Source organism: Bombina bombina, chromosome 8 (assembly GCF_027579735.1).
Source record: "Bombina bombina isolate aBomBom1 chromosome 8, aBomBom1.pri, whole genome shotgun sequence".
NCBI lineage: Eukaryota > Metazoa > Chordata > Amphibia > Anura > Bombinatoridae > Bombina > Bombina bombina.
In genome coordinates, this window is record NC_069506.1 from 252,386,810 (window position 1) to 252,413,234 (window position 26,425).

Consider the following 26,425-nt stretch of genomic DNA (forward strand, 5'->3'; position numbering starts at 1 on the left):
CTGTAAAAATGTATATTGTTTAAATTTGCTCTTGGTATGTTTATGTAAATGCTCTTGGTATGTTAACAACTTTATTTAAACTTAAGGATTACTTTGGATATACTTTTTTTACCATAAATACTTAAACACACTTTACTTTCCCGGAATAACACTAATGTTGATACATATTTTTATTTAATCATATACTGAGTCTCATTGTTGAATGTTAGTCCCTCTAGCAGTATACTCCCATCTGGAACTATTTGTAAGAATATAACATTGTCTGTATTTCTGAATCTTGTATATACACATGTTTGAGTGGAGGTTTGTATGACAACAACACTTGGGGTTACTATGGCAACATCTGGTTTGGGCACAATTTTTACAGGGGGGGTGTGCTTATTGTCTTTTTTAAGTGTGTGTCGTGCTGCACTTCTGGTTAGTCTGAGGAACGGGAGACAATCCCCAAAACGTCACCTTTAATAGAGGATTAATGAACACTTGATGTAATCCAGGGAGTGTGGTCTGTATTACATTATTTATACTATGTGTTTGCCCAGCACCCTGGTTAACATAGAAACATAGTAGATGAGGTTGAAAAAAGACAGAAGTCCATCAAGTTCAACCTATACAGATCTTAATACACTTACAAAAATGCTTTAATGAATTAAAAAATGTGACCTATTTAACAGAACCAATCATATCCCTGAATTCTGTTTTTAGCCAGAAATGTATCTAAACCATTTTCAAATGTATCTTAGACACTGGCATTTACTATCTCCTCAGGTAACAAGTTCCACAATCTGATTGCTCTTACAGTGAAAAAACATTTACATTGCAGGAGATTAAATCTCCTTTCCTCCAGCCTTAAATTGTGACCTCTTGTCACAAACAATTTTCTTGGAAAAAAACAGAACTTCTTCCATCTCTGTATAAAGGCCTTGAATATATTTGTATACAGTAATCATGTCACCTCTCAAGTGCCTTTTTTCTAGAGAAAACTGACCTAGTTTGTCTAACCTCTCACTATAGCTTAAATTCTCCATTCTCCTTATTAGCTTTGTGGCCCTTCTCTGATTTTTTTCTAAGTCTGCAATGTCTTTTTTGAGATCAGTCCCAGGAACTGCAGTCCATACTCAAGGTGAGGTCTTACCAGGGATTTGTATAGTGACAGAATTATGCTTTCCTCCATTGCAACTATACCTCTTTTAATACATGCTAGTATCGTATTAGCCTTAGAAGCCGCTGCCCTGCATTGTGCACCCATATTTAGCTTATTATCTATTACTATTCACAAATCCCTTTCCTCCTCTGTTTGGCTAAGTCTAGTTCCATTTACATAATAGATTACCTGCTTATTTTTAATTCCAAAATGTAGAACCTTGCAGTTTTCAGTATTAAATCTCATTTTCCATTTACCTGTCCATTCTTCTAATTTTTGTAGATCTCCATGTAAAGTAAGTTAATCCTGCCCTAATGTCCTTACACAACTTTGTATCATCTGCAAATATAGAGATGTTGCTTTTGAATCCTTGCTCCAAGCCATTCATAAAAAAATGGTTGTTGTTTAAAAATGTGTCAGTGAGAGTGGAAATCCCTATATATATCTATATATATATATATATATACATATACAGGGAGTGCAGAATTATTAGGCAAATGAGTATTTTGACCACATCATCCTCTTTATGCATGTTGTCTTACTCCAAGCTGTATAGGCTCGAAAGCCTACTACCAATTAAGCATATTAGGTGATGTGCATCTCTGTAATGAGAAGGGGTGTGGTCTAATGACATCAACACCCTATATCAGGTGTGCATAATTATTAGGCAACTTCCTTTCCTTTGGCAAAATGGGTCAAAAGAAGGACTTGACAGGCTCAGAAAAGTCAAAAATAGTGAGATATCTTGCAGAGGGATGCAGCACTCTTAAAATTGCAAAGCTTCTGAAGCGTGATCATCGAACAATCAAGCGTTTCATTCAAAATAGTCAACAGGGTCGCAAGAAGCGTGTGGAAAAACCAAGGCGCAAAATAACTGCCCATGAACTGAGAAAAGTCAAGCGTGCAGCTGCCAAGATGCCACTTGCCACCAGTTTGGCCATATTTCAGAGGTGTAACATCACTGGAGTGCCCAAAAGCACAAGGTGTGCAATACTCAGAGACATGGCCAAGGTAAGAAAGGCTGAAAGACGACCACCACTGAACAAGACACACAAGCTGAAACGTCAAGACTGGGCCAAGAAATATCTCAAGACTGATTTTTCTAAGGTTTTATGGACTGATGAAATGAGAGTGAGTCTTGATGGGCCAGATGGATGGGCCCGTGGCTGGATTGGTAAAGGGCAGAGAGCTCCAGTCCGACTCAGACGCCAGCAAGGTGGAGGTGGAGTACTGGTTTGGGCTGGTATCATCAAAGATGAGCTTGTGGGGCCTTTTCGGGTTAAGGATGGAGTCAAGCTCAACTCCCAGTCCTACTGCCAGTTTCTGGAAGACACCTTCTTCAAGCAGTGGTACAGCAAGAAGTCTGCATCCTTCAAGAAAAACATGATTTTCATGCAGGACAATGCTCCATCACACGCGTCCAAGTACTCCACAGCGTGGCTGGCAAGAAAAGGGTATAAAAGAAGAAAATCTAATGACATGGCCTCCTTGTTCACTGGTCTGAACCCCATTGAGAACCTGTGGTCCATCATCAAATGTGAGATTTACAAGGAGGGAAAACAGTACACCTCTCTGAACAGTGTCTGGGAGGCTGTGGTTGCTGCTGCACGCAATGTTGATGGTGAACAGATCAAAACACTGACAGAATCCATGGATGGCAGGCTTTTGAGTGTCCTTGCAAAGAAAGGTGGCTATATTGGTCACTGATTTGTTTTTGTTTTGTTTTTGAATGTCAGAAATGTATATTTGTGAATGTTGAGATGTTATATTGGTTTCACTGGTAAAAATAAATAATTGAAATTGGTATATATTTGTTTTTTGTTAAGTTGCCTAATAATTATGCACAGTAATAGTCACCTGCACACACAGATATCCCCCTAAAATAGCTAAAACTAAAAACAAACTAAAAACTACTTCCAAAAATATTCAGCTTTGATATTAATGAGTTTTTTGGGTTCATTGAGAACATGGTTGTTGTTCAATAATAAAATTAATCCTCAAAAAAACAACTTGCCTAATAATTCTGCACTCCCTGTATATATATATATATATATATATATATATATATATATATACACATATATGTGTGTGTTTGTGTATGTATACATATATAACCGCAATAGGCGGGATCAGACTGATCTTTACTTTACTAGAGGAAAGTTTTACTCTTTGAAAAGTATTACTGGGCTAAAAATAAACTGCACCCAGGTGGTAAATCCCCATAGACCAGACTGTTTTATTCAGTTGGTTGTTCATTCCTGTGAGTGCGCTTCTCTCTGTGTGTATTAAGTCTCCCTAAGGGAAAAAGGGGCAATCAAAAGTGGACTCCTTGCTCAGTGTGCTTAGGGGAATACTGCTACACCTCACTGACGAGGCGCAATGAAGGCCATCATTATTATCTGGGGTTGCTGTGTTCCTTGTTCAGAGAGAAATTGCCTGGTATTTTGTTATTAGACTGACCGTAATAGGCGGATCGGACTGATATAGTACAGGAAAGTTCTACCCTGTGAAAATAATTACTGGGCTAAAAAGAAGCTGCAACAAGGTTGTAAATCGACATAGAACAGGCTAACAAAGTTATTGAGCTGGTTGTTCATTCCTGTGAGTGCACTTCTGTGTGTGTGTGTGTGTGTGTATATATATCTACACACACATAATAGCCCTTCCTAGTCAATTTGCCACATACCATATCCCTTTTAACCCTTATTGGACATTTTTATTAATATTTACATTATTTGATTTATTAGATAGTGTATATATGAGTGCAATAGTTTATTTAAATATGTTTTTAATGTCTTTCAAATGTTATTTTTAACCCTTACAGTTTACACAAGTGCTCAAGTCACGCTAATTCTTCTAACACAGTTTCTGTTTGCACTTAAGGACTACCTTTTACTTTTTAACTCGTTATTTGTGTGCTACTTATCACAGTCGTGATATTGCTTATTGCGTCCCACACTAACATAAGTGAGCTACGTGTAATCTAGCCCACTGACATATAGTGCCCTGCAGTGTATCAGAAAGTGGAACTGTAGCCGGGGATTACATTTATGGTGCATGTGTAAGCTTTTTTTTTTAAAAAAAATAACTGCATAAGTACGGGCACTGTGTGAACACACTTTGAAACAAGCAATTTCATTGTATTTGTCAGCAATGTCATTGCTAACATCACCCACACTGACTGGAAGTTTATCAGAATGCAAAAGCACAACAAGGAGTCAAACTTATTTTGCATGAATAACTGCGGAAGGCCCATTCGAGTGCACTCTGGGATTTTTTTATTTTATTTAAAATCTAATTTAAAATATGCAATATGATTATAAACATTTAACTTTATTTCTAGACTAAAGTAAGTTTAAGTTATTTTAATTGTGCCATAATAATTAAACATTTTTTAGTTTAAATATCAAAATTCATTCAATGTAATGTCCTTTTAATGCTGAAATGTTTGAACCCGCTAAATAACATCTGGGATAACTTTTTTGCTCTGTAGCCTCTAGATCATTTTACATTTTAATATTTATATTAAATGGTATTTGTATCAAAATTTAGCTCAGCATACAATTTTACTAACAACTCAAATCCATTAAATTTATAATTTAGCAGAACTGTAGGGTATGTGTACATACAAATTGAGGTCAATAATGCCAAATTTGTCAATACTTTTATTAAACACAAACATAAATGATCAGTTATTACCAACTTAATTACTTAGAAGAATGCATTGTACCACTAGAAATGTACAATTAATAAATGTAAATGTAATATTTAAACATATCAATTTTATTCAGTAGTTCATCAGTATGATTAAGAGTTGAACTGATATATTTATATTAAAAAAATGTTCTAAGAAATCATTTTTATTATTAGAAGAGAGAGAAAAGCTGGTAAAAAAATGCCAATATGTAGACCCGTACTTCCATTGCTGCATGTCACAGAAACGCCTTGGATAGACGTTTGACTAGCACTGTCACAGATACTTTTAGTAGCACAACCCCGGACTGCTGTTTTTGTTCCTGCAAAGCACAAATATATTTATATATAAATCCAATACTTGAAAAGGTGATAACAACACTGTTTTAAAGATGATACATTATAAAATATCTTAAAAGAGGTGCATTCCTTAACTAAATATAAATTAAATAATATACGTATTATTTTACAAATAGCTGCAAAATAAGAATAATGCTATCTATTTTTATGGTCAAAAATATCTTATAACAATTGGTTTAGCGTAATATAAGATTAATTACAAACGGTGTAGTAACATCTGTAAGAGATGTCTGCATCTGAACATGCATATCCATTCATCATTAACTAGATGCGCAGATCAGGGATAATTAATTATCTTATAAACTGACTTGACCTCCCATGAAAAAAATAAAACATTTAATGTCAGTTACTTAATATTCAGTCTGTTTCCTGACTCCCACTTAACTATTTCACTAATATATATATTTTCAGTCTGAGTAGAATATGAGCCCTTACATCAGCAACACAACAAAATGATGGTAGCTGTTGGGTGATGTTAATTACTAAATCCCTTGACAGTTATACGGAGATTATACTTTGGGGCCGATTTAACAAGGGCCGAATGGCTCCTGATCCCCCTGTCTTAAGACCGCTGCTCCTTAACTAGTCCACCACCTTTGAAGACAGCAATTAACCAGATTGGATACGATTGGGTTCATTGGCACCTACTGCTAGCGGCCGATTGGCCGCAAATCTGCAGGGGACTGCATTGCACAAGCAAATCACCAGAACTGCTTGTGCAATGTTAAATGCCGACAGTGTATGCTTTCAGCATTTAGCGATGTCGGACGAACATGATTCGCTACAGAGATGTCCGTGCTCTATTTGATAATTCTGCCCCCATATTTGAATCACAGGAATTTAGTCTTTAAAATGAGAAGACTGATATATTTCTAAGGTGCCAGTTTTAAAAATCACCAGAAACCATAAAATAGCTGCTGGGTGATCTTAATTACTACAACAATCAGTTAACAGTTCTACAGAAATGATACCTTATTTTACTTACAGGATCTCAGTATATAAAATTAGGGGACTTATGATATATTTCTAAGTTGACAGGGTAAAAAAGGCCTCTCACACATCACCAGGACCCACAAAATACCTGCCGGGTGATCTTTATTACTACAACAAGTAGTTAACAGTTATACAGACATGATAACTTATTTTAATCACTGGCTCTCAGTATATAAAAGAGGGGACTTATGATTTATTTCTAATGTGAAGGGGTAAAAAAGCCTCTTAAAAATCATTAGAATCCAAAAAAAGAACAAATTATGTGAGTTATGAACTGGCAGCTGGACACAGTATCACGCATTTGAATGATAAGGAAGGCTAGTTCAAATAATGGGTCTCAGGTATGTTTACATATGTTGGGGGTTATCAAAGGTTATCAAAGGTTATATGCCACCCCCCTGGTGTTATCCAATATGCTTATGTTTCTGCAAGGTGATCATAGTTGCCATGGTTATCCACTAATAACCACCCAGAAATGTGACTCCTCCTTTGAAAAAAGGGCCCCTACTCTTTCAAAAACGAATCACATGTCCTGTTGTAGTGTTATTTTTGGGCACTTTGTTATTTTGGGGTATAATCAACTAGCAGACAGGTGATTTTAATTTATATGGCATTCACCTGCTAACTAAAGGGGGGCCCCCTAATTTTTGGGTAATACCATTTTTAATGTGAGGGGCAGTGTATTTGTTTGTTGTATGCTGCTTTGGGGATATAGTTTTCTTAGAAGTCACTGCTCCTCATACATTTGTTATAGCAACCACATAATAATGAGAACCATAAGAAACTTCCCACTTTCCAAACTGGGGGTACCCCTCTGTGTTTTATGGGGATAATAGGGACTCTAAAAGTGCCCCTTTCGTCTCATGATACACTGTACAGACGCTTAATTGGGGCCATTGATCACCATTACCATGGTGATAACCAATTAGAAGGAGTTTAATCATTCATTTAAAAGGGAGGAATTGCCTCTTTTAAACTCTTCTAATCAAACCATAATGAGACACCTGATCTGTATAATAGCCCTATCTCCCATAAGCAGAAAATATCAGATTTCTTGTGGGGTACATGATCATTTGTTTTAAAGGGACATGAAACCCATTTTTTTTTCATTCACGGTTTAGAGTATACAGTTTTAAACAACTTTTCCATTTACTTCTATTATTAAATTTGCATCATTCTCGTTTTATTCTTTGGGAGTAGCAATGTCCTACTGATTGCTATCTGAACACACTAGGAGATCCAGCAACAAGAGACATTTTTGTTTTTAAAGTATCCCTTTTCCCTGCAGTGTGGGACCCCCTAAACATTGACCTTCATACTTTTTTACTTGGTATTGGCAGACATTATGTCTTCAGGGAAAGAGTTTCACAGTTTGATTACTCTTACTGTAAAAAACAAAATGTTTATGGATATTCATTTTTATTCTTCTACCATTAAAGTGTGAGTTCTCCTAACCAATAGTTTATTTTTAAAAACATTTCTCACGCAATCTATTTGTATGATCCATGAATATATTCATAGAGTAAACACGGATACTTTGTCTACCCTCTTAAGTTCATCATTCATTGTATTACTTTTGTAGCCCTTCATACTCAATTATTATCAGGGTTTCATATGGAGGCAGCACTTAGGTTGTCTTCTCTTGTATTAATGCCCTTCTATTTATACATAATAATATCTTATTTCCAGTAAAGGCCACTGCCTAACATTGAGCACTAACTTTTACTTTGTTGTCTATGAGAACCCATAATCATTTTCAACCTGTTTCACCAAGTCTTGTGCCATTTACGTAATAGGTAGCCAGTTCACTTTTTCTTCAAAAATATATACTTTATTAATATTAAATATAATTTGCCATTTACCAGTCACCTCCTCCGGGTTTTATAAATCCCCTTGCAGAGTAATATCCTGATATGACTTTATCTCTTTACACAATTTAGCTTCATCTGCTATCTTGCAAAAATGATATGATGGATGATAACTAAATGAATTAAAACTGTACCTGCTAAGTTTGTAGACTGCAAAATACACCTGTCCTCATCTCCAGTACATGACACAGTTTCCTGAGTGTAACACCAGTCTGAGGTTGCAGAGATACAGGATCTACAGGTCAGTCCATTTTGTTGGGAGCTATAAGTTGGTACTTTCCATAAAATTAAGTAAATAAAAGCAAAGAAAAACACATTGAAATTATAAACAGATTGTCACCAACAACTCATATGGTGTTTCAGGTCAAACAGTGTAAATACATTGTATTAGATTAGTAGTATGCAAATGTTATTTTATAGTTCTATTTAATTATATAAATATTAATACATTGTTTGGGCTATATAACAAGTGGCGCACTATTGTTTACGCACAAGCGATATTGTTTTTTTTGTTAACGTTTGCATGCAAATTAAATTCCACAACTTCAGAGTTCTGGTTAACTGTTACGCGAGTCTATATATATATATATATATATATATATATATATATATATATATATACATACACATGTATTTATGTATTTATACGTGTATATATGTATTTAAAGACATATATACACATATAAATACAGATATACATATGTATAGAAATACATACAGTACATATATCTCATTGAAATCCTGCTCTCGTGTTTGCGAGAGCTGGTGGCTGTTATTTGTTTTGTTCAAAATGAGGCTCCAAAGTCTATGGAGGAATACAATCCTGCATTTGCAACTTCTTTTTTTCTGCGCAAGGATGTGACTACGAGAGAGAGTTTTACTTGCAATCTGTAACAAGTGCACAAATGGGAGCGAGATGGTAAAAAAAGTAGAGCGCAGATAAAGCACTCCACTAGTAATCTTGCCTTATATAGGTGATCATTTATTCAGCTATAATTAAAATGGACATAGGCTAAAATACTTTAACATACAATATATAGGTGTAATATGAAAGTACTGTTGCAATTATTACCAAAGTATGAATACGTTAATTAAAACATTCTAAATAATAATCAGCTAGATTACAAGTTTTGCGTTGCGGTGCATTCTGGTTGTAACGCTGGAAATATGTCCATTTCAGCGATAAAACCGGACCACTTGTCAGTATAGCTGGACAGCAAGCATTGTAGTCTGTAACGCAACGTCAATCCCGCACACAAAAAAGTGAAATTTTTGCTGGGATTTCCATTGCGCCAGTATTACAAGTTTTGGGGTGAGGCTAAAATGCTAGGGGTCTAGCCTATACCGACACAATCCATACCGCTTTCTGAAAGCAGTAGTTGTGGGTTTAAGGAAACAAAACTGTTTCACAAAACTCATAACTAAACTGCTACAAAGTACCCTAAACACCCAAAAACTACATATTAACCCCTAAACCGAGGCCCTCCCGTATCGCAAACACTATATAAAAGTTATTAACCCCTTATTTGCCACTCCCGACATCGCTGCCACTATACTAAAGTTATTAACCCCTATTCCTCCGCACCCCAACATTGCCCACACTATATTAAATCTATTAACCCCTATTCCGCCACTCCCTGACATCGCCGAAACTAAATAAAGTTATTAACCCCTAAATCTCTGGCCTCCCACATCACTACCACTAAATAAACTTATTGACCCCTAAACCACCAGCCCCCCACATCGCAAAACAACCTAAATTAAACTATTAACCCCTAAACCTAACCGTAACCCTAACACCCCTTTATTTTAACATAATTAAAATAGAGCTAAATTAAATTATAATTAATAACTTAATAATACCTATTTAAAACAAAATACAAACTTACCTGTGAAATAAAACCTAAGCTAGCTACAATATAACTAATAGTAATTTAGTGGGGGTTTTTTTTTGGGGGGGGCGGATTTAGCTAATTTAATTTAATTTATTTAATTGTATTTAATGTAGGTAATTTATTTAATTGTAGTGTAGTGTTAGGTGTTAGTGTAACTTAGGTTAGGTTTTATTTTACAGGTAAATTTGTATTTATTTTAGCTAGGTAGTTATTAAATAGTTAATAACTATTTAATAACTATTGTACCTAGTTAAAATAAATACAAACTTGCCTGTAAAATAAAAATAAACCCTAAGCTAGCTACAATGTAACTATTAGTTATATTGTAGCTAGCTTAGGGTTTATTTTACAGGTAAGTATTTAGTTTTAAATAGGAATAATGTAGTTAATGATAGTAATTTTATTTATATTTATTTAAATTATATTTAAGTTAGGGGGTGTTAGGGTTAGGGTTAGACTTAGATTTAAGGGTTAATAAATTTAATATAGTGGCGGCGACGTTGGGGGCGGCAGATTAGGGGTTAGTAAATGTAATGAAGGTGGCAGCGATGTTGGGGGCAGCAGATTAGGGGTTAATAAATATAATGTAGGTTGCGGCGATGTCCGGAGCAGCAGATTATGGGTTAATAAGTATAATGTAGGTGGCGACGATGTTAGGGGCGGCAGATTAGGGGTTAATAATATTTAACTAGTGTTTGCGAGGAAGGATTGTGGCAGTTTAGGGGTTAATATGTTTATCATAGTGGCGGCGATGTCCGGAGCGGCAGATTAGGGGTTAATAATTTTATTTTAGTGTTTGCAATGCGGGAGGGCCTCGGTTTAGGGGTTAGTTTATTGGTGTTAGTGTACTTTTTAGCACTTTAGTTATGAGTTTTATGCTATGGCGTTGTAGTGTAAAACTCATAACTACTGACTTTAGAATGCGTTAGGGATCTTGTCGGTATAGGGTGTACCGCTCACTTTTTGGCATCCCAGGACAGACTCATAATACCGGCGCTATGGAAGTCCCATAGAAAAAAGGGTTTATGAAGTTTACGTAAGTCGGTTTGCGGTAAGGCCAAACAAGTGTGCGGTACACCTATACCTGCAAGATTCGCAATACCAGCGGGCGTAAAAAAGCAGCGTTAGGACCTGTTAAAGCTGCTTTTTTTCCCTAAACACACAACTCGTAATCTAGCCAGAAATTATCCAAAACAATAAAAATTATTCCTTTTTTAATAACCTATTTAACAAAAAAAAAAACACCCCAAAATAAAAAAAACCCTAATCTATAATAACCTATCAAGGGCCGTTAAAAGGGCCTTTTGTGGGCCCTTAAAAGGGCCTTTTGTAGGGCATTGCCCTAAAGAAATCTGCTCTTTTTCTACAAAAGAAAAACAAACACCCCCTAACATTATACAAACCCCCACCCCCCAAACCTAAAAAATAAAGTAAAACCTAATCTCCCCCTTGCCTTGAAAAGGGCATTTGCATGGGCATTGACCTTAAAAGGGCATATAGCTCTTTTGCGGCCCATTAAAAAACATAATGGCTATTCTTAAAACAAAAAACCCACCCCAAAAAGAAGAAAAAACATTACACAAAATAACAAACGGATTATCAAAAATAATAACAATTATTCCTATTCTAATACCACCAACAACAAAAAAAACACCCCAAAACAAAAGAAAACTAATCTATAATAAACTACCAACAGCCCTTAAAAGGGCCTTTTGTAGGGCATTGCCCTAAAGAAATCAGCTCTTTTTCTAACCAAAAATACAAAGACCCACTAACATTATACACACCCACCCCCGGAAACCCACAAAATAAAATAAACTATTTTTAAAAAAACTACCCATTGCCCTGAAAAGGGCATTTGTATTGGGCATTGCCCTTAAAAGAGCATTTAGCTCTTTTTCTTGCTCTTAAAAGGGCATTTAGCTCTATTAAGAAATGCCCAAACCCTAATCTAAAATAAAGGTCCAGGTGAAGGTCCATCAATCCGATGTGGAGGTCCCTTTCATGCAATCATCCACCGCACACTGAGGATTGAAATGCAAGGAACCCCTTTTATACAGCCAATATGATTTTATCAGCCCTAATTCCTAATGGCTGAGTCCAAATTTTCAGCCAAGAGAAATGCAATGGTACCCCCAGGGTTCCTTACATTTCATTCCTCAGTGTGTGCTGGACGATCGCATGAATGGGACCTCCACGTCAGATCGATGTACCTCCGCCTTGGACCTCCACCTGGACCTCCTCTTTGGACCTTCGCCTGGACCTCCGCCTCCGCGCATCGACCGCTCCACCTCCAAAGGGATAAAGAAGATGCCGGTCCTGCGATGGATGAAGATGGAGCCGTCGGGATGAAGATCCCTCAAGTGGGACTTCAGCAACTGTGAGTACCTAAAGAGAGGTTAGTGCTAGGTTTTTTAAAGTTGGGGGGTGGGGTTTGTAATGTTAGTGGATCTTTGTATTTCAGGTTCGAAAAATAGCTGATTTCTTTAGGGCAATGCCCTACAAAAGGCCCTTTTAAGGGCTATTGGTAGTTTATTATAGATTAGTTTTCTTTTATTTTGGGGTGTTTTTTTCTTAAATGGGTATTAGAAAATAAATCATTTTTATTGTTTTTGATAATTTGTTTGTTATTTTGTGTAATGTTTTTTCTTCTTTATGGGGTGGGTTTTTTGTTTTTAGAATACACATTTTTTTTTTTTTTAAATGGGCAGCAAAAGAGCTGATTTTTATTTTGTGGGTTAAGGGGGTCGGAGTTTGTATACTGTTAGGGGGTGTATGTTTTTCTTTTGTAGAAAAAGAGCAGATTTCTTTAGGGCAATGCTTACAAAAAGGCCCTTTTAAGGGCCCACAAGGTCCTTTTCAGGGCCCTTGGTAGTTTATTATAGATTAGGGTTTTTATTTTGTTTTTTGTTTTCTTTGTTAAACAGGGTATTAGAATAGGAATAATTTTTATTGTTTTGGATCATTTTGTTGGTTATTTTTTGTAATGGTAGTTATTTTTTTCTTTTTTGTAATTTTAGTGTTTTTTCTTTTTTGTAATGGTAGGGTTTTATTTTTGTAATGTTAGGTTTTAGTGTAAGGCAGCTTAGGTTTTATTTCACCGCTAAGTTTGTATTTATTTTAACTAGGTAGTTAGTAAATAGTTAATAACTATTTATTAACTAGTCTACATAGTTAAAAAAAAAAAAAAAAACTTACCGGGGAAATAAAAATAAAACCTAAGCTAGCTACAATATAACTATTAGTTACATTGTAGCTAGCTTAGGTTTTATTTCACAGGTAAGTTTTGTATTTAGTTTTAAATAGGTAATATTTAGTTAATAATTGTAACTTTAATTTAGCTCTATTTTAATTATGTTAAAGTTAGGGGGTGTTTAGGATTATGGTTAGGTTTAGGGTTAAATTTAGAGGTTAATAGTTTAATTTAGGTTGTTGCAATGTGGGGGGTTGGCGGTTTAGGGGTTAATAGGTTTATTTAGTGGTAGTGATGTGGGAGGTCAGAGGTTTAGTGGATAATAACTTTATTTAGTGGCGGTGATGTCAGGGAGCCGCGGAATAGGGGTTAATACATTTATTATAGTGTGCACAATGTTGGGGTGCAGGGGAATAGGGGTTGATAACTTTAGTATAGTGGCAGCGATATCGGGAGTGGCAGATTAGGGGTTAATAGATTTATTTCGGTGGCGGCAATGTCGGGATCGGTAGATTAGGGGTTAATAACTTTATTAAGGTGTCAGTGATGTCATTGGCAGCATATTAGGGGTGTTTAGACGTGGCGGTTATGTTAGGATGTTAGGTTTAAAATGTAACTTTTTTTCCACATAGATATCAATGGGGTTGCATTAAGGAACTTTTCATTCCGCTCTTCTCTGACTCTCTCTCTATTGATGTCTATGGGGAAAGCGTACACAAGCACGTATTCTCAGCCCTTGTATTTTTTGCGGTATGGAGCTAAACGCAACCAAATCGCACGCACAAGGAGGCTGTTCTGAAATTTGTAATGGCAGTGCTATTGGCAGTGAAATAACACAACTTTTGTTGCTTTCGTTTCGCACCCTCTAACGCTCATAACTTGTAATCTACCCGATTGTTTGTATTAGATGGGATAAGATTGTTTGTATTAGATGGGATAAGATTGTTTGTAATAGATGGGATATATATATATATATATATATATATATATATATATATATGTGTGTGTCTTCTTTTGAAAAATTACACATCTGCAAACTTTCCTTCAGATTTGAACCATACCTGCCATCAATTACAGACAGACAAACAAATGAGACAAAGCTAGACAAAGAGATAGTAATGGGATTATACAACATTATAAATAAAGGTATTGTAAAGAATGGGATAACATAATGATGGGGCTAATATAAAAAGTTACTTACAAGTGGGTGTTGTTGGAGTGCAATTGTCAGTGCTACAACAACTGCTTGAAACTCTGACTTTCATATATGGATTGCTGATACTTCCCTTAACATTACATTCACTTGCTGGAGAGCATGATCTGGCAAACAAGTTAACTTCAGTTCCACCTAAAAATACAAATGGACGTTGTTATTGAATGTTAGAGAGACAGATAAATAATAAATAATGTTCTTCAATAGTGATTACTTTATAGAAAATAAATCCACTAATATTTTTTAATGCATCTTACTGCTTTACATTTCTATATGGTTAAATAATCTAAAGCTGCTCCCATAGGGACATGAAACCTTTTATGATTTAGACAGAGCACACACATTTAAAAAAACTTTCCAATTTACTTTTATTTGCAAATTTGCTTAATTTTCCTGGTATACTTTGATGAAGGAACAGCAAGGCACTACTTGGAGTTAGCTCAGCACATCGGAAAAGCCAATGACAAGAGGCATGAATGTGCAATCAGCTTCCAGCTCACAGGAGTGCATTGCTGCTTTTGAGCCCGACTAGGTATGCTTTTTAACAAAAGATACTAAGAGAATGAAGAAAAATAGCTAATAGAAATAAATCAGACATTTGAAAAACATTGCATGTTCTATCTGTATCATAAAAGTTTAAGTTTGACTTTACTGTCACTATAAAGGACAGTGTAGTAAAAAATAAACTTTCATGATGCAAATAGGGCATGCAATTTTAAACAACTTTCCAATTTACTTTTATTATCAAATTTGCTTTGTTCTCTTGGTATTCTTTGTTGAAAGCAAAACCTAGGTAGGCTCATATGCTAATTTCTAAGCCTTTAACGAACGCCTCTTATCTCAGTACATTTTGACAGTTTTTTACAGCTTGACAGCGCTCGTTTATGTGTGCCCTATAGATAACATTGTGCTCACTCCGGTGGAGTTACTTAGGAGTCAGATGATTGGCTAAAATGCAAGTCTGTCAAAAGAACTGAAATAAGGGGCATTCTGCAAAGGCTTAGATACAAGGTGATCACAGAGGTAAAACGTATTAATATAAATGTGTTGGTTATGCAAAACTGGGGAATGGGTAATAAAGGGATTATCTATATTTTTAAACAATACAAACTCTGGAGTAGACTGTTCCTTTTAATTTGCATTAATTTATATTTTATGCTGATTTAATTTAAATAAGATTATTTATTTTCAGGATTTTATTTCTTTAATTTCTTTAGACCATTAACATTACCTGTAACCGTAGTAACACTGTATGTTGACAAACATTGGTAGCCAGTTGCACATGTTTTGCTGCTGCCTGTACATGAACTGCTAGTTCCAAAGCACTCTACACATGAGAGAGAATAACCTAAAATGAAAAATACTTTCTCATGAATTTCAAATAAACAGAAAATAAATAATAAATAAAACCATCCCCTAAAACATGCCCATATCAATGGGCTGAGCCTGCAAGTTTTTATGTTAGGTATTAAAATGCTTATTATGGCTTGGGGGGATGAATAAGCCCAACCAGCTATTTGATTATTATTATTATTTATTTATTAAGCGCCAACAGATTCCGCACCACTGTCCATGGGTACAATGATAAAAAGTACAGTACAATACAATATAAGACACCGGACAACATTAAACAAACAAATACAGGGGGAATTTAGTGCCCTGTTCCCGTGGGAACTTACAATCTACATGGGTAGAAGGGTGAGAAACAGGAGGTGGGGACTGCAAAGGTGATAATGATGTTAGTGTGGAGTTAGATGAGGGCAGCTATTAGGCAAGAGGAATTCATTAGTTGCTGATTTGGTTATAGGCTTTATATATAAAATCTATCTCTTCCTCATGCTCCCACTGGCAGATTAAACAGTACTATTATATTCTCTTTACATAGTTTTTATACAGAGAAAACATTTGTTACTCATATTTTCAGTGTAGATGGAAATACTACAGGAAAAAATAGCTATTTAAAGTAACAAAACTAAAGTAGACAATTAAATACAATCCAGCAGGTAAAATGGACCATTGGGAACACATTAAAGCAGTGATCTCAAAGTACAGGCCCTGGGGCCATATGCGGACCCCAAGATAGTTTCATATGGACCTCCCTTGTTTGAGATAAACCATTAATTTGGGCTATCATTTTTTTTTAGGGTTCTAAGAAGTGTAACTAGTTGATGTTGTTTTATATAGGCACTCAAAAGATAAATATAAAGACTAGAATCCAGTGTAGACTTCCACCATGCACTGGTTGGATAAATGTCACTTTTGACATTGTTATACAGATCCAGAATGATCAATTCACTTGGCACTCACAAGATAACTATAGAAACTGTGTATGTCTGTTGTGGGCTACAACTCCCACCATGCATTACTACTTGGGTAAATGTCACTTCCAGTTCCTAGTACTTACTAATTTCAGGCAGCCCCAATGAGTGCAGGACACTTGGCCAGTGGCCCCCGGATACTTTGAGTTTGATATCCCTGAATTAAAGGGTAGAACATTTTAGAGTATGCTATTTTTTAAGTTATATTGGTTATTTAACCCCTTAAGGACCAAGGGCATTTTTCAATTTCTTTCCCTAAAGGACCAGGGCTATTTTTAAATTTCTGCGGTGTTTGTGTTTAGCTGTAATTTTCCTCTTACTCATTTACTGTACCCACACATATTATATACCGTTTTTCTTGCCATTAAATGGACTTTATAAAGATACCATTATTTTCATCATATCTTATCATTTACTTTAAAAAAATGATAAAATATTAGGAAAAAATGGAAAAAACACACTTTTTCTAACTTTGACACCCACAATCTGTTACACATCTACAACCACCAAAAAACACCCATGCTAAATAGTTTCTAAATTTTGTCCTGAGTTTAGAAATACCCAATGTTTACATGTTCTTTGTTTTTTTGCAAGTTATAGGGCCATAAATACAAGTAGCACTTTGCTATTTCCAAACGATTTTTTTTTCAAAATTAGCGCTAGTTACATTGGGACACTGATATCTGTCAGGAATCCCTGATTAACCCTTGACATGTATATATATATATATATATATATATATATATTAGAAGACATCCCAAAGTATTGATCTAGGTCCATTTTGGTATAATTCATGCCAGCATTTCACCACCAGATGCAATCAAATAAAAAAAATTGTTCACTTTTTCCCAAATATTTTCACAAACTTTAGGTTTCTCACTGAAATTATTTACAAACAACTTGTGCAATTATGGCATAAATGGTTGTAAATGTTTCTCTGGGATTCCCTTTGTTCAAAAATAGCAGAAATATATGACTTTGGCGTTGCTTTTTGGTAATTAGAAGGCCGCTAAATGCCACTGCGCATCACACGTGTATTATGCCCAGCAGTGAAGGGGTTAATTAGGGAGCATGTAGGGAGCATCTAGGGTTAATTTTAGCTTTAGTGTAGTGTAGTAGACAACCCCAAGTATTGATCTAGGCCTATCTTGGTATATTTCATGCTACCATTTCACCGCTAAATGCAATCAAATAAAAAAAACGTAAAATTTTTCACAATTTTAGGTTTCTCACTGAAATTATTTACAAACAACGTTTGCAAGTATGGCATAAATGATTGTAAATGCTTCTCTGGGATCCCCTTTGTTCAGAAATAGCAGACATATATGGCTTTGGCGTTGCTTTTTGGTAATTATAAGGCCGCTAAATGCCACTGCGCACCACACGTGTATTATGCCCAGCAGTGCAGGGGTTAATTAGGTCATTTGTAGGGAGCTTGCAGGGTTAATTTTAGCTTTAGCATAGAGATCAGCCTCCCACCTGACACATCACACCCCAGGATCCCTCCCAAACAGCTCTCTTCCCTCCCCCATCCCACAATTGTCCCCGCCATCTTAAGTACTGGCAGAAAGTCTGCCAGTACTAAAATAAAAGGTATATTTAAAATGTAAAAAAATTTTGTAAAGCATATTTACATATGCAGCTGTGTAGGATCCCCCCTTAGCCCCCAACCTCCCTCATCCCCCCCCCAAACAGCTCTCTAACCCTCCACCTCTACCTTACTGGGAGCCATCTTGGGTACTGGCAGCTGTCTGCCAGTACCCTGTTTGCAAATACAAATGTTTTTTTTTAGTTTTTTTTTTAAGTTTTTTTCCATTTTTTCTGTAGTGTAGCTTCCCCCCTCCCACAGACAAATCCCCCACCCGCTCCCAGATCCCTTAGATTTACTTTTGTTAGGGATTTTATCCCCCCTTACTGCCAGTCTTATATAATGATTTTGCTGTAGTGTAGCGGTTCCCACCCGTTCCCTCCCCATGCACGCGCCCACCCACCGGCCCCGTGCATGCACGCACTCCAGTGCGCGTGCCCAACAACCCCGCCCCCCTCTCTCTTCAATTTGTCACCGATGGCCGCCCACCCGCCTCCCACGGTCAGCTCCCATCCACCAACGATTGCGGCCATCGATGCCGGTGCAGAGAGGGCCACAGAGTGGCTCTCTCTGCATCGGATGGGGGAAAAATGTTATTGCAGGATGCCTCGATATCGAGGCATCACTGCAATAACCGTAAAGCGGCTGGAAGCGATCAGGATCGCTTCCAGCCGCTTTAATCCCCAAAGTCGTACAGGGTACGTCGCTGGTCTTTAAAGACCAGGTTGTGTGCGACGAACCCTGTACGGCTCGTGTCGTTAAGGGGTTAAAGTATTTTTGAAGCATGAGACAATGTTATGTCTGTTTGTGATTTTATGACCAAGTAATTTATTATATTTTGTTTTGGATGAAACAGATTTTTTTTTTTGGGGAGGGGTTCTTTTATTTGCACCAAAACATGTATTATGTTTTCACTTAAAAATATATAGGACACTGTAAAACAAATTGCGATTGAGAAAACTCCGCTAGAGTTAAACATTTTGCTCTAGTCGGGTTGCATTCATAGTACAAGTTCAAAACAAATTATTTTACGCAAGCGGAAACCCGAAAAGCACAAAAATCCTAACGAGTTTTCGCGTGCGTGTGCATGTATTTCTCCATAGAGAACAATGGAGTCAAATAAGTTGAAACACCTTGATCGCGCAAACTACATTGCATTTTTTAATTCCCCATATAAGTCAACGGAGAAAATTAAATAGTTGGAAAAAAAACTTACACCCATAGCACAAACAACATAGCACAATCGCATTAGCAAATAGATATTATTTACAGTAAATACATAGTTAAAACCTTTATTAAATATGAATATTGCATAATGGCAAAGGGCTCTAATGCACTTACAGTATATACTGTATGTCTATATACTGTATGTGTAAATATATCTTAATGTTTTTATTTGTGTATATAAGACTGTAAATACATATATAAAGATAAAAATACATTAAGTACATGTTTATAGACATATATATATATATACATACAAATAAATATTTAGCAATGTATATGTATGTATCTCAATGTTAAAAGTCCTTTTTGGCTTTCTTTTTTTCTAGCACCCAAGATCTCTTATCTTTGAGCCCTTATAACTGTTTGGTGCAATTTTTTTTTTTTACATAATTTATATTACACAGTGTTAATAGTAGTGTACTTTTTAGTATATTTTTGAAGTGATTTGTGCAACTTTTTTTTTTTTGTAAAACAGTTAAAGGGACACTGAACCCAAATTTTTTCTTTCGTGATTCAGATAGAGCATGACATTTTAAGCAACTTTCTAATTTACTCATATTATCAAATTTACTTTATTCTCTTGGTATCTTTATTTAAAATTCAAAAATGTAAGTTTAGATGCCGGCCCATTTTTGTGAACAACCTGGATTGTCCTTGCTGATTGGTGGATAAATTCATCTACCAATAAAAAAGTGCTGTCCAGAGTTCTGAACCAAACAGTAGCTTAGATGCCATCTTTTTCAAATAAACAGAACAAGAGAACAAAGAAAAATTGATAATAGGAGTAAATTAAAAAGTTGCTTAAATTTGCACGCTCTATCTGAACCACGAAAGAAAAAATTTGGGTTCAGTGTCCCTTTAACCACAGCTCTGAGATTGCCGTAAAGTTTGAAGAGTAAATCGCAATTGCACTAGCGCAATCTGGATTTTGCTCAACTTGTAATACCAGCACAATGGAAATGGCTCGAGAAAACGCAATATTGCTTGCATTAAAGAGTTATAAGGGCTCAAAGATATATATATATATATATATATATATATATATATATATATATATATATATATATATATATATATATATATATATATATATATATATATATAGATAGATAGATAGATAGATAGATAGATAGATAGATAGATAGATATAGATAGATAGATAGATAGATATAGATAGATAGATAGATATATATATATATGTGTGAGCAGATGTATTTGTGTGTTACTGTATATTTACTGTACATATTTCACATTCTACTGTACCTCACTTACAGGATAATGTACTTTTTATTGTAAATACATATTTCTTTATACATCTGTATATACCAATATATATTCCTATAGATATTTAGGTATAGATATGTACTTTACATGAACAGTATTTCATATATATATATTTATTAATAAAAAAGCACATTATTTTCTACGTGAAGAACAAAAAATGTAAAATATATTGGGTTTTGCAATTTAGATTTTTTATTTTAAAGCTGGTTATTGAAATATTACATATAAAATATTAAAGAAAATTAATATAAATTATTAACAATTAGTAAACATACTGTAAAATATATAGATATATTATATGGAATATTTATAATATTTTACAGTATGTTTAATTTTTTTAATAATTTGTATTCATTTTTTTAATATCTTATATGTAATATTTCAATAATGTGCCTTAAGTTTACTGTTTTCATGCATGCTAACCCGACCACTTTAAAATCCAAATTGTGAAAGACGATGCACAAAATAAATATTATTTATTCCAATGTTCTTCACATACACCTAGATTACGAGTTTTGCGTTGCGGCTTTTAACACTGAAAAAATGGCGATTTCAGCGTAAAAGCAGAAACTCTGCTATCGGGAGTCGTGTCAGTATAGCTATACAGCAAGCATTTTAGCCTGTAACGCAATGTCAATCCCGCACTCAAAAAAATGACGTTTTTGCATGGGATTTCCATAGCGCTGGTATTACAGGTTGTGCGTTGAGGCTAAAAAGCTTGCATTACAGCCTATACCGACACGATCCATATCGCTTTCTGTTCTGTTTCACAAAACTCATAACTAAACTGTTACAAAGTACACTAACACCCATAAACTACCTATTAACCTCTAAACCGCCACCCTCCCATATCGCAAACACTATAATAAACCTATTGACCCCTAATCTGCCGCTCCCGACATCGCCAACACTAATAAAAATTATTAATCCCTATTCCGCCGCTCCCCAACATCACCGCCTCTATAATAAAGTTATTAACCCCTATTACGCAGCTCCCCGACATCGCTGACACTATAATAAAGTTATTAACTCCTAAACCTCCAGCCTCCCACATTGCTGCTACTAAATAAACATATTAACCCCAAAACCTCTGGCCCCCCACATCGTCGCAAATAAATAAACCTAGTAACCCCTAAACCTCCGGACCCCCACATCGCTGCTACAAAACAAACCTATTAACCCCTAAACTGCCAGCCCTCCCACATCGCAAAACACTAAATTAAACTATTAACCCCTAAACCTAACACCCCCTAACTGTAAATTAAAATTACAACATAACTATCTTAAAATAAATACAAACTTACCAGTGAAATAAAAATAAACTTAAGTTTAAGCTATAAATTAATCTTACATAACTATTCTAATAAAATTAAAAAAACTACCAATTAAAAAAAAAAATTACACATTTAAAAAACCCTAACAGTATGAAAAAAAAATAAAAATCTAAAATTACAAATTTAGAAAACCTAACACTACGAAAAAAATTAAACAATCAAAAATTACAAAAAATAATAAACACTAAATAATGAAAAATAAAATCACTAAACTTACTAAAAATAATAAACAAAATTATCAAAAATAAAAACAATTACACCTAATCTAATAGACCTATAAAAATAAAAACAATTACACCTAATCTAATAGACCTATAAAAATAAAAACAATTACACCTAATCTAATAGACCTATAAAAATAAAAAAGCCCCGACAAAATAAAACACCCCCTAGCCTACAATAAACTACCAATAGCCCTTAAAAGGGTATTTTGTAGGGCATTTCCCTAAGTTAAACAGCTCTTTTACCTGTAAAAAAAAAATACAAAGTCCCATCAACATTAGAACCCACCACCCAACCAACCCCCAAAATAAAAAAACTAACTCTAAAAAAAAAACAAAGCTACCCATTGCCCCTAAAGGGGCATTTTTATGGACATTTCTCTTAAAAGGGCATTCAGCTCTTTTTCATTGCCCTTAAAATGTCATTTAGCTCTTTTAAAAAGCCCAAACCCTAATCTAGAAAAAAAATAAAAATACATTTGAAAACAGAATTTATGCTTACCTGATAAATTACTTTCTCCAACGGTGTGTCCGGTCCACGGCGTCATCCTTACTTGTGGGAATATCTCTTCCCCAACAGGAAATGGCAAAGAGTCCCAGCAAAGCTGGCCATATAGTCCCTCCTAGGCTCCGCCCACCCCAGTCATTCGACCGATGGACAGGAGGAAAAATATAGGAGAAACCATATGGTACCGTGGTGACTGTAGTTAGAGAAAATAATTCATCAGACCTGATTAAAAAACCAGGGCTGGCCATGGACCGGACACACCGTTGGAGAAAGTAATTTATCAGGTAAGCATAAATTCTGTTTTCTCCAACATTGGTGTGTCCGGTCCACGGCGTCATCCTTACTTGTGGGAACCAATACCAAAGCTTTAGGACACGGATGAAGGGAGGGAGCAAATCAGGTTACCTAAACGGAAGGCACCACGGCTTGCAAAACCTTTCTCCCAAAAATAGCCTCCGAAGAAGCAAAAGTATCAAATTTGTAAAATTTGGCAAAAGTGTGCAGTGAAGACCAAGTCGCTGCCTTACATATCTGATCAACAGAAGCCTCGTTCTTGAAGGCCCCAGCCCTAGTGGAGTGAGCTGTGATTCTTTCAGGAGGCTGCCGTCCGGCAGTCTCATAAGCCAATCGGATGATGCTTTTAAGCCAAAAGGAAAGAGAGGTAGAAGTTGCTTTTTGACCTCTCCTTTGACCTCTCCTTTTACCAGAATAGACGACAAACACAGAAGATGTTTGTCTGAACTCTTTTGTAGCTTCTAAGTAGAATTTTAGAGCACGGACTACATCTAAATTGTGTATTAGGGGCCCTAAGCGCCAGCTTATTTCTGTTCTCATCTAAATTGTGTAGCAAACGTTCCTTCTTTGAAACTGGATTCGGACACAAAGAAGGTACAACTATCTCCTGGTTAATATTCTTGTTGGAAACAACCTTTGGAAGAAAACCAGGCTTAGTACGCAAAACAACCTTATCTGAATGGAACACCAGATAGGGCGGAGTACACTGCAGAGCAGATAACTCTGAAACTCTTCTAGCAGAAGAAATAGCAACCAAAAACAAAACTTTCCAAGATAATAATTTAATATCTATGGAATGTAGAGGTTCAAACGGAACCCCTTGAAGAACTGAAAGAACTAGATTTAGACTCCAGGGAGGAGTCAAAGGTCTGTAAACAGGCTTGATCCTAACCAGAGCCTGAACAAATGCTTGAACATCTGGCACAGCTGCCAGTCGTTTGTGTAGTAAGACAGATAAAGCAGAAATCTGTCCCTTTAGAGAACTCGCAGATAATCCTTTATCCAAACCTTCTTGCAGAAAGGAAAGAATCTTAGGAATTTTTATCTTATTCCATGGGAATCCCTTGGATTCACACCAACTGATCTTTTCCATATTTTATGGTAAATCTTTCTAGTTACCGGTTTTCTGGCCTGAACCAGAGTATCTATCACAGAATCTGAAAACCCACGCTTTGATAGAATCAAGCGTTCAATCTCCAAGCCGTCAGCTGGAGGGAGACCAGATTTGGATGTTCGAATGGACCCTGAACAAGAAGGTCCTGTCTCAAAGGTAGCTTCCATGGTGGAACCGATGACATATTCACCAGGTCTGCATACCAAGTCCTGCGTGGCCACGCAGGAGCTATCAAGATCACCGAGGCCCTCTCCTGTTTGATCCTGGCTACCAGCCTGGGAATGAGAGGAAACGGTGGAAACACATAAGCTAGGTTGAAGGTCCAAGGTGCTACTAGTGCATCCACTAGAGTCGCCTTGGGATCCCTGGATCTGGACCCGTAGCAAGGAACCTTGAAGTTCTGACGAGGCGCCATCAGATCCATGTCTGGAATGCCCCATAATTGAGTCAACTGGGCAAAGATCTCCGGGTGGAGTTCCCACTCCCCCGGATGGAATGTCTGATGACTCAGATAATCCGCTTCCCAGTTTTCCACACCTGGGATGTGGATCGCAGATAGATGGCAGGAGTGATCCTCCGCCCATTGTATTATTTTGGTCAATTCTTTCATCGCTAGGGAACTCCTTGTTCCCCCCTGATGATTGATATACGCAACGGTCATCATGTTGTCTGATTGTAATCTTATGATTCTGGCCTTTGCAAGCTGAGGCCAAGCCCTGAGAGCATTAAATATCGCTCTTAGTTCCAGAATGTTTATCGGGAGAAGAAACTCTTCCCAAGACCATAGTCCCTGAGCTTTCAGGGATTCCCAGACCGCGCCCCAGCCCACTAGACTGGCATCGGTCGTGACAATGACCCACTCTGGTCTGCGGAAGCTCATTCCCTGGGATAGATGGTCCAGGGTCAGCCACCAACGGAGTGAATCTCTGGTCTTCTGATCTACTTGAATCACTGGAGACAAGTCTGTATAGTCCCCATTCCACTGTTTGAGCATGCACAGTTGTAATGGTCTTAGATGAATTCGTGCAAAAGGAACTATGTCCATTGCTGCAACCATCAACCCTACTACTTCCATGCACTGAGCTATGGAAGGACGTGGAACAGAGTGAAGAACTTGACAAGTGCTTAGAAGTTTTGACTTTCTGACATCTGTCAGAAAAATCCTCATTTCTAAGGAATCTATTATTGTTCCCAAGAAGGGAACTCTTGTTGACGGAGACAGAGAACTTTTTTCTATGTTCACCTTCCATCCGTGAGATCTGAGAAAGGCCAGAACGATGTCTGTATGAGCCTTTGCTTTTGAAAGGGACGACGCTTGTATTAGAATGTCGTCCAAGTACGGTACTACTGCAATGCCCCTCGGTCTTAGAACCGCTAGAAGGGACCCGAGTACCTTTGTGAAAATCCTTGGAGCAGTGGCTAACCCGAATGGGAGGGCCACAAACTGGTAATGTTTGTCCAGAAAGGCGAACCTTAGGAACTGATGATGTTCTTTGTGGATAGGAATATGTAGGTACGCATCCTTTAGATCCACGGTAGTCATAAATTGACCTTCCTGGATAGTGGGTAGAATCGTTCGAATGGTTTCCATTTTGAACGATGGTACCCTGAGAAATTTGTTTAGGATCTTTAAATCCAGAATTGGTCTGAAGGTTCCCTCTTTTTTGGGAACTACGAACAGATTTGAGTAAAATCCCATTCCTTGTTCCGTCATTGGAACAGGGTGTATCACTCCCATCTTTAACAGGTCTTCTACACAATGTAAGAACGCCTGTCTCTTTATTTGGTTTAAGGATAAGTGAGACATGTGGAACCTTCCCCTTGGGGGTAGTTCCCTGAATTCCAGAAGATAACCCTGAGAAACTATTTCTAGTGCCCAGGGATCCTGAACATCTCTTGCCCAAGCCTGAGCAAAGAGAGAGAGTCTGCCCCCTACTAGATCCGGTCCCGGATCGGGGGCTACTCCTTCATACTGTTTTGTTAGCAGCAGCAGGCTTCTTGGCCTGCTTACCCTTGTTCCAACCTTGCATAGGTTTCCAGGCTGGTTTGGGCTGTGAGGCATTACCCTCTTGCTTAGAGGATGCAGAATTAGAGGCCGGTCCGTTCCTGAAATTGCGAAAGGAACGAAAATTAGACTTATTCTTGGCCTTGAAATTCCTATCTTGTGGAAGGGCGTGGCCC

General features: G+C 36.6%; 1 protein-coding gene across 1 annotated transcript in view; it reads right to left on the bottom strand.

Annotated features, from left to right (window-relative positions):
- Positions 1-4,788: 4,788 nt before the first annotated feature.
- Positions 4,789-26,425, bottom strand: part of LOC128639094 (phospholipase A2 inhibitor and Ly6/PLAUR domain-containing protein) — a 44,996-nt gene continuing 23,359 nt past the window's right edge. Inside the window, exons 2-5 of the mRNA XM_053691246.1 lie at positions 15,588-15,704; positions 14,345-14,491; positions 8,190-8,330; positions 4,789-5,157 (exon numbers count right to left, since the gene is read on the bottom strand). Of these exons, the coding sequence (XP_053547221.1) occupies positions 4,988-5,157; positions 8,190-8,330; positions 14,345-14,491; positions 15,588-15,704 (575 nt within the window). The 3' untranslated portion in view covers positions 4,789-4,987. The remainder of the gene's footprint in view (positions 5,158-8,189; positions 8,331-14,344; positions 14,492-15,587; positions 15,705-26,425) is intronic.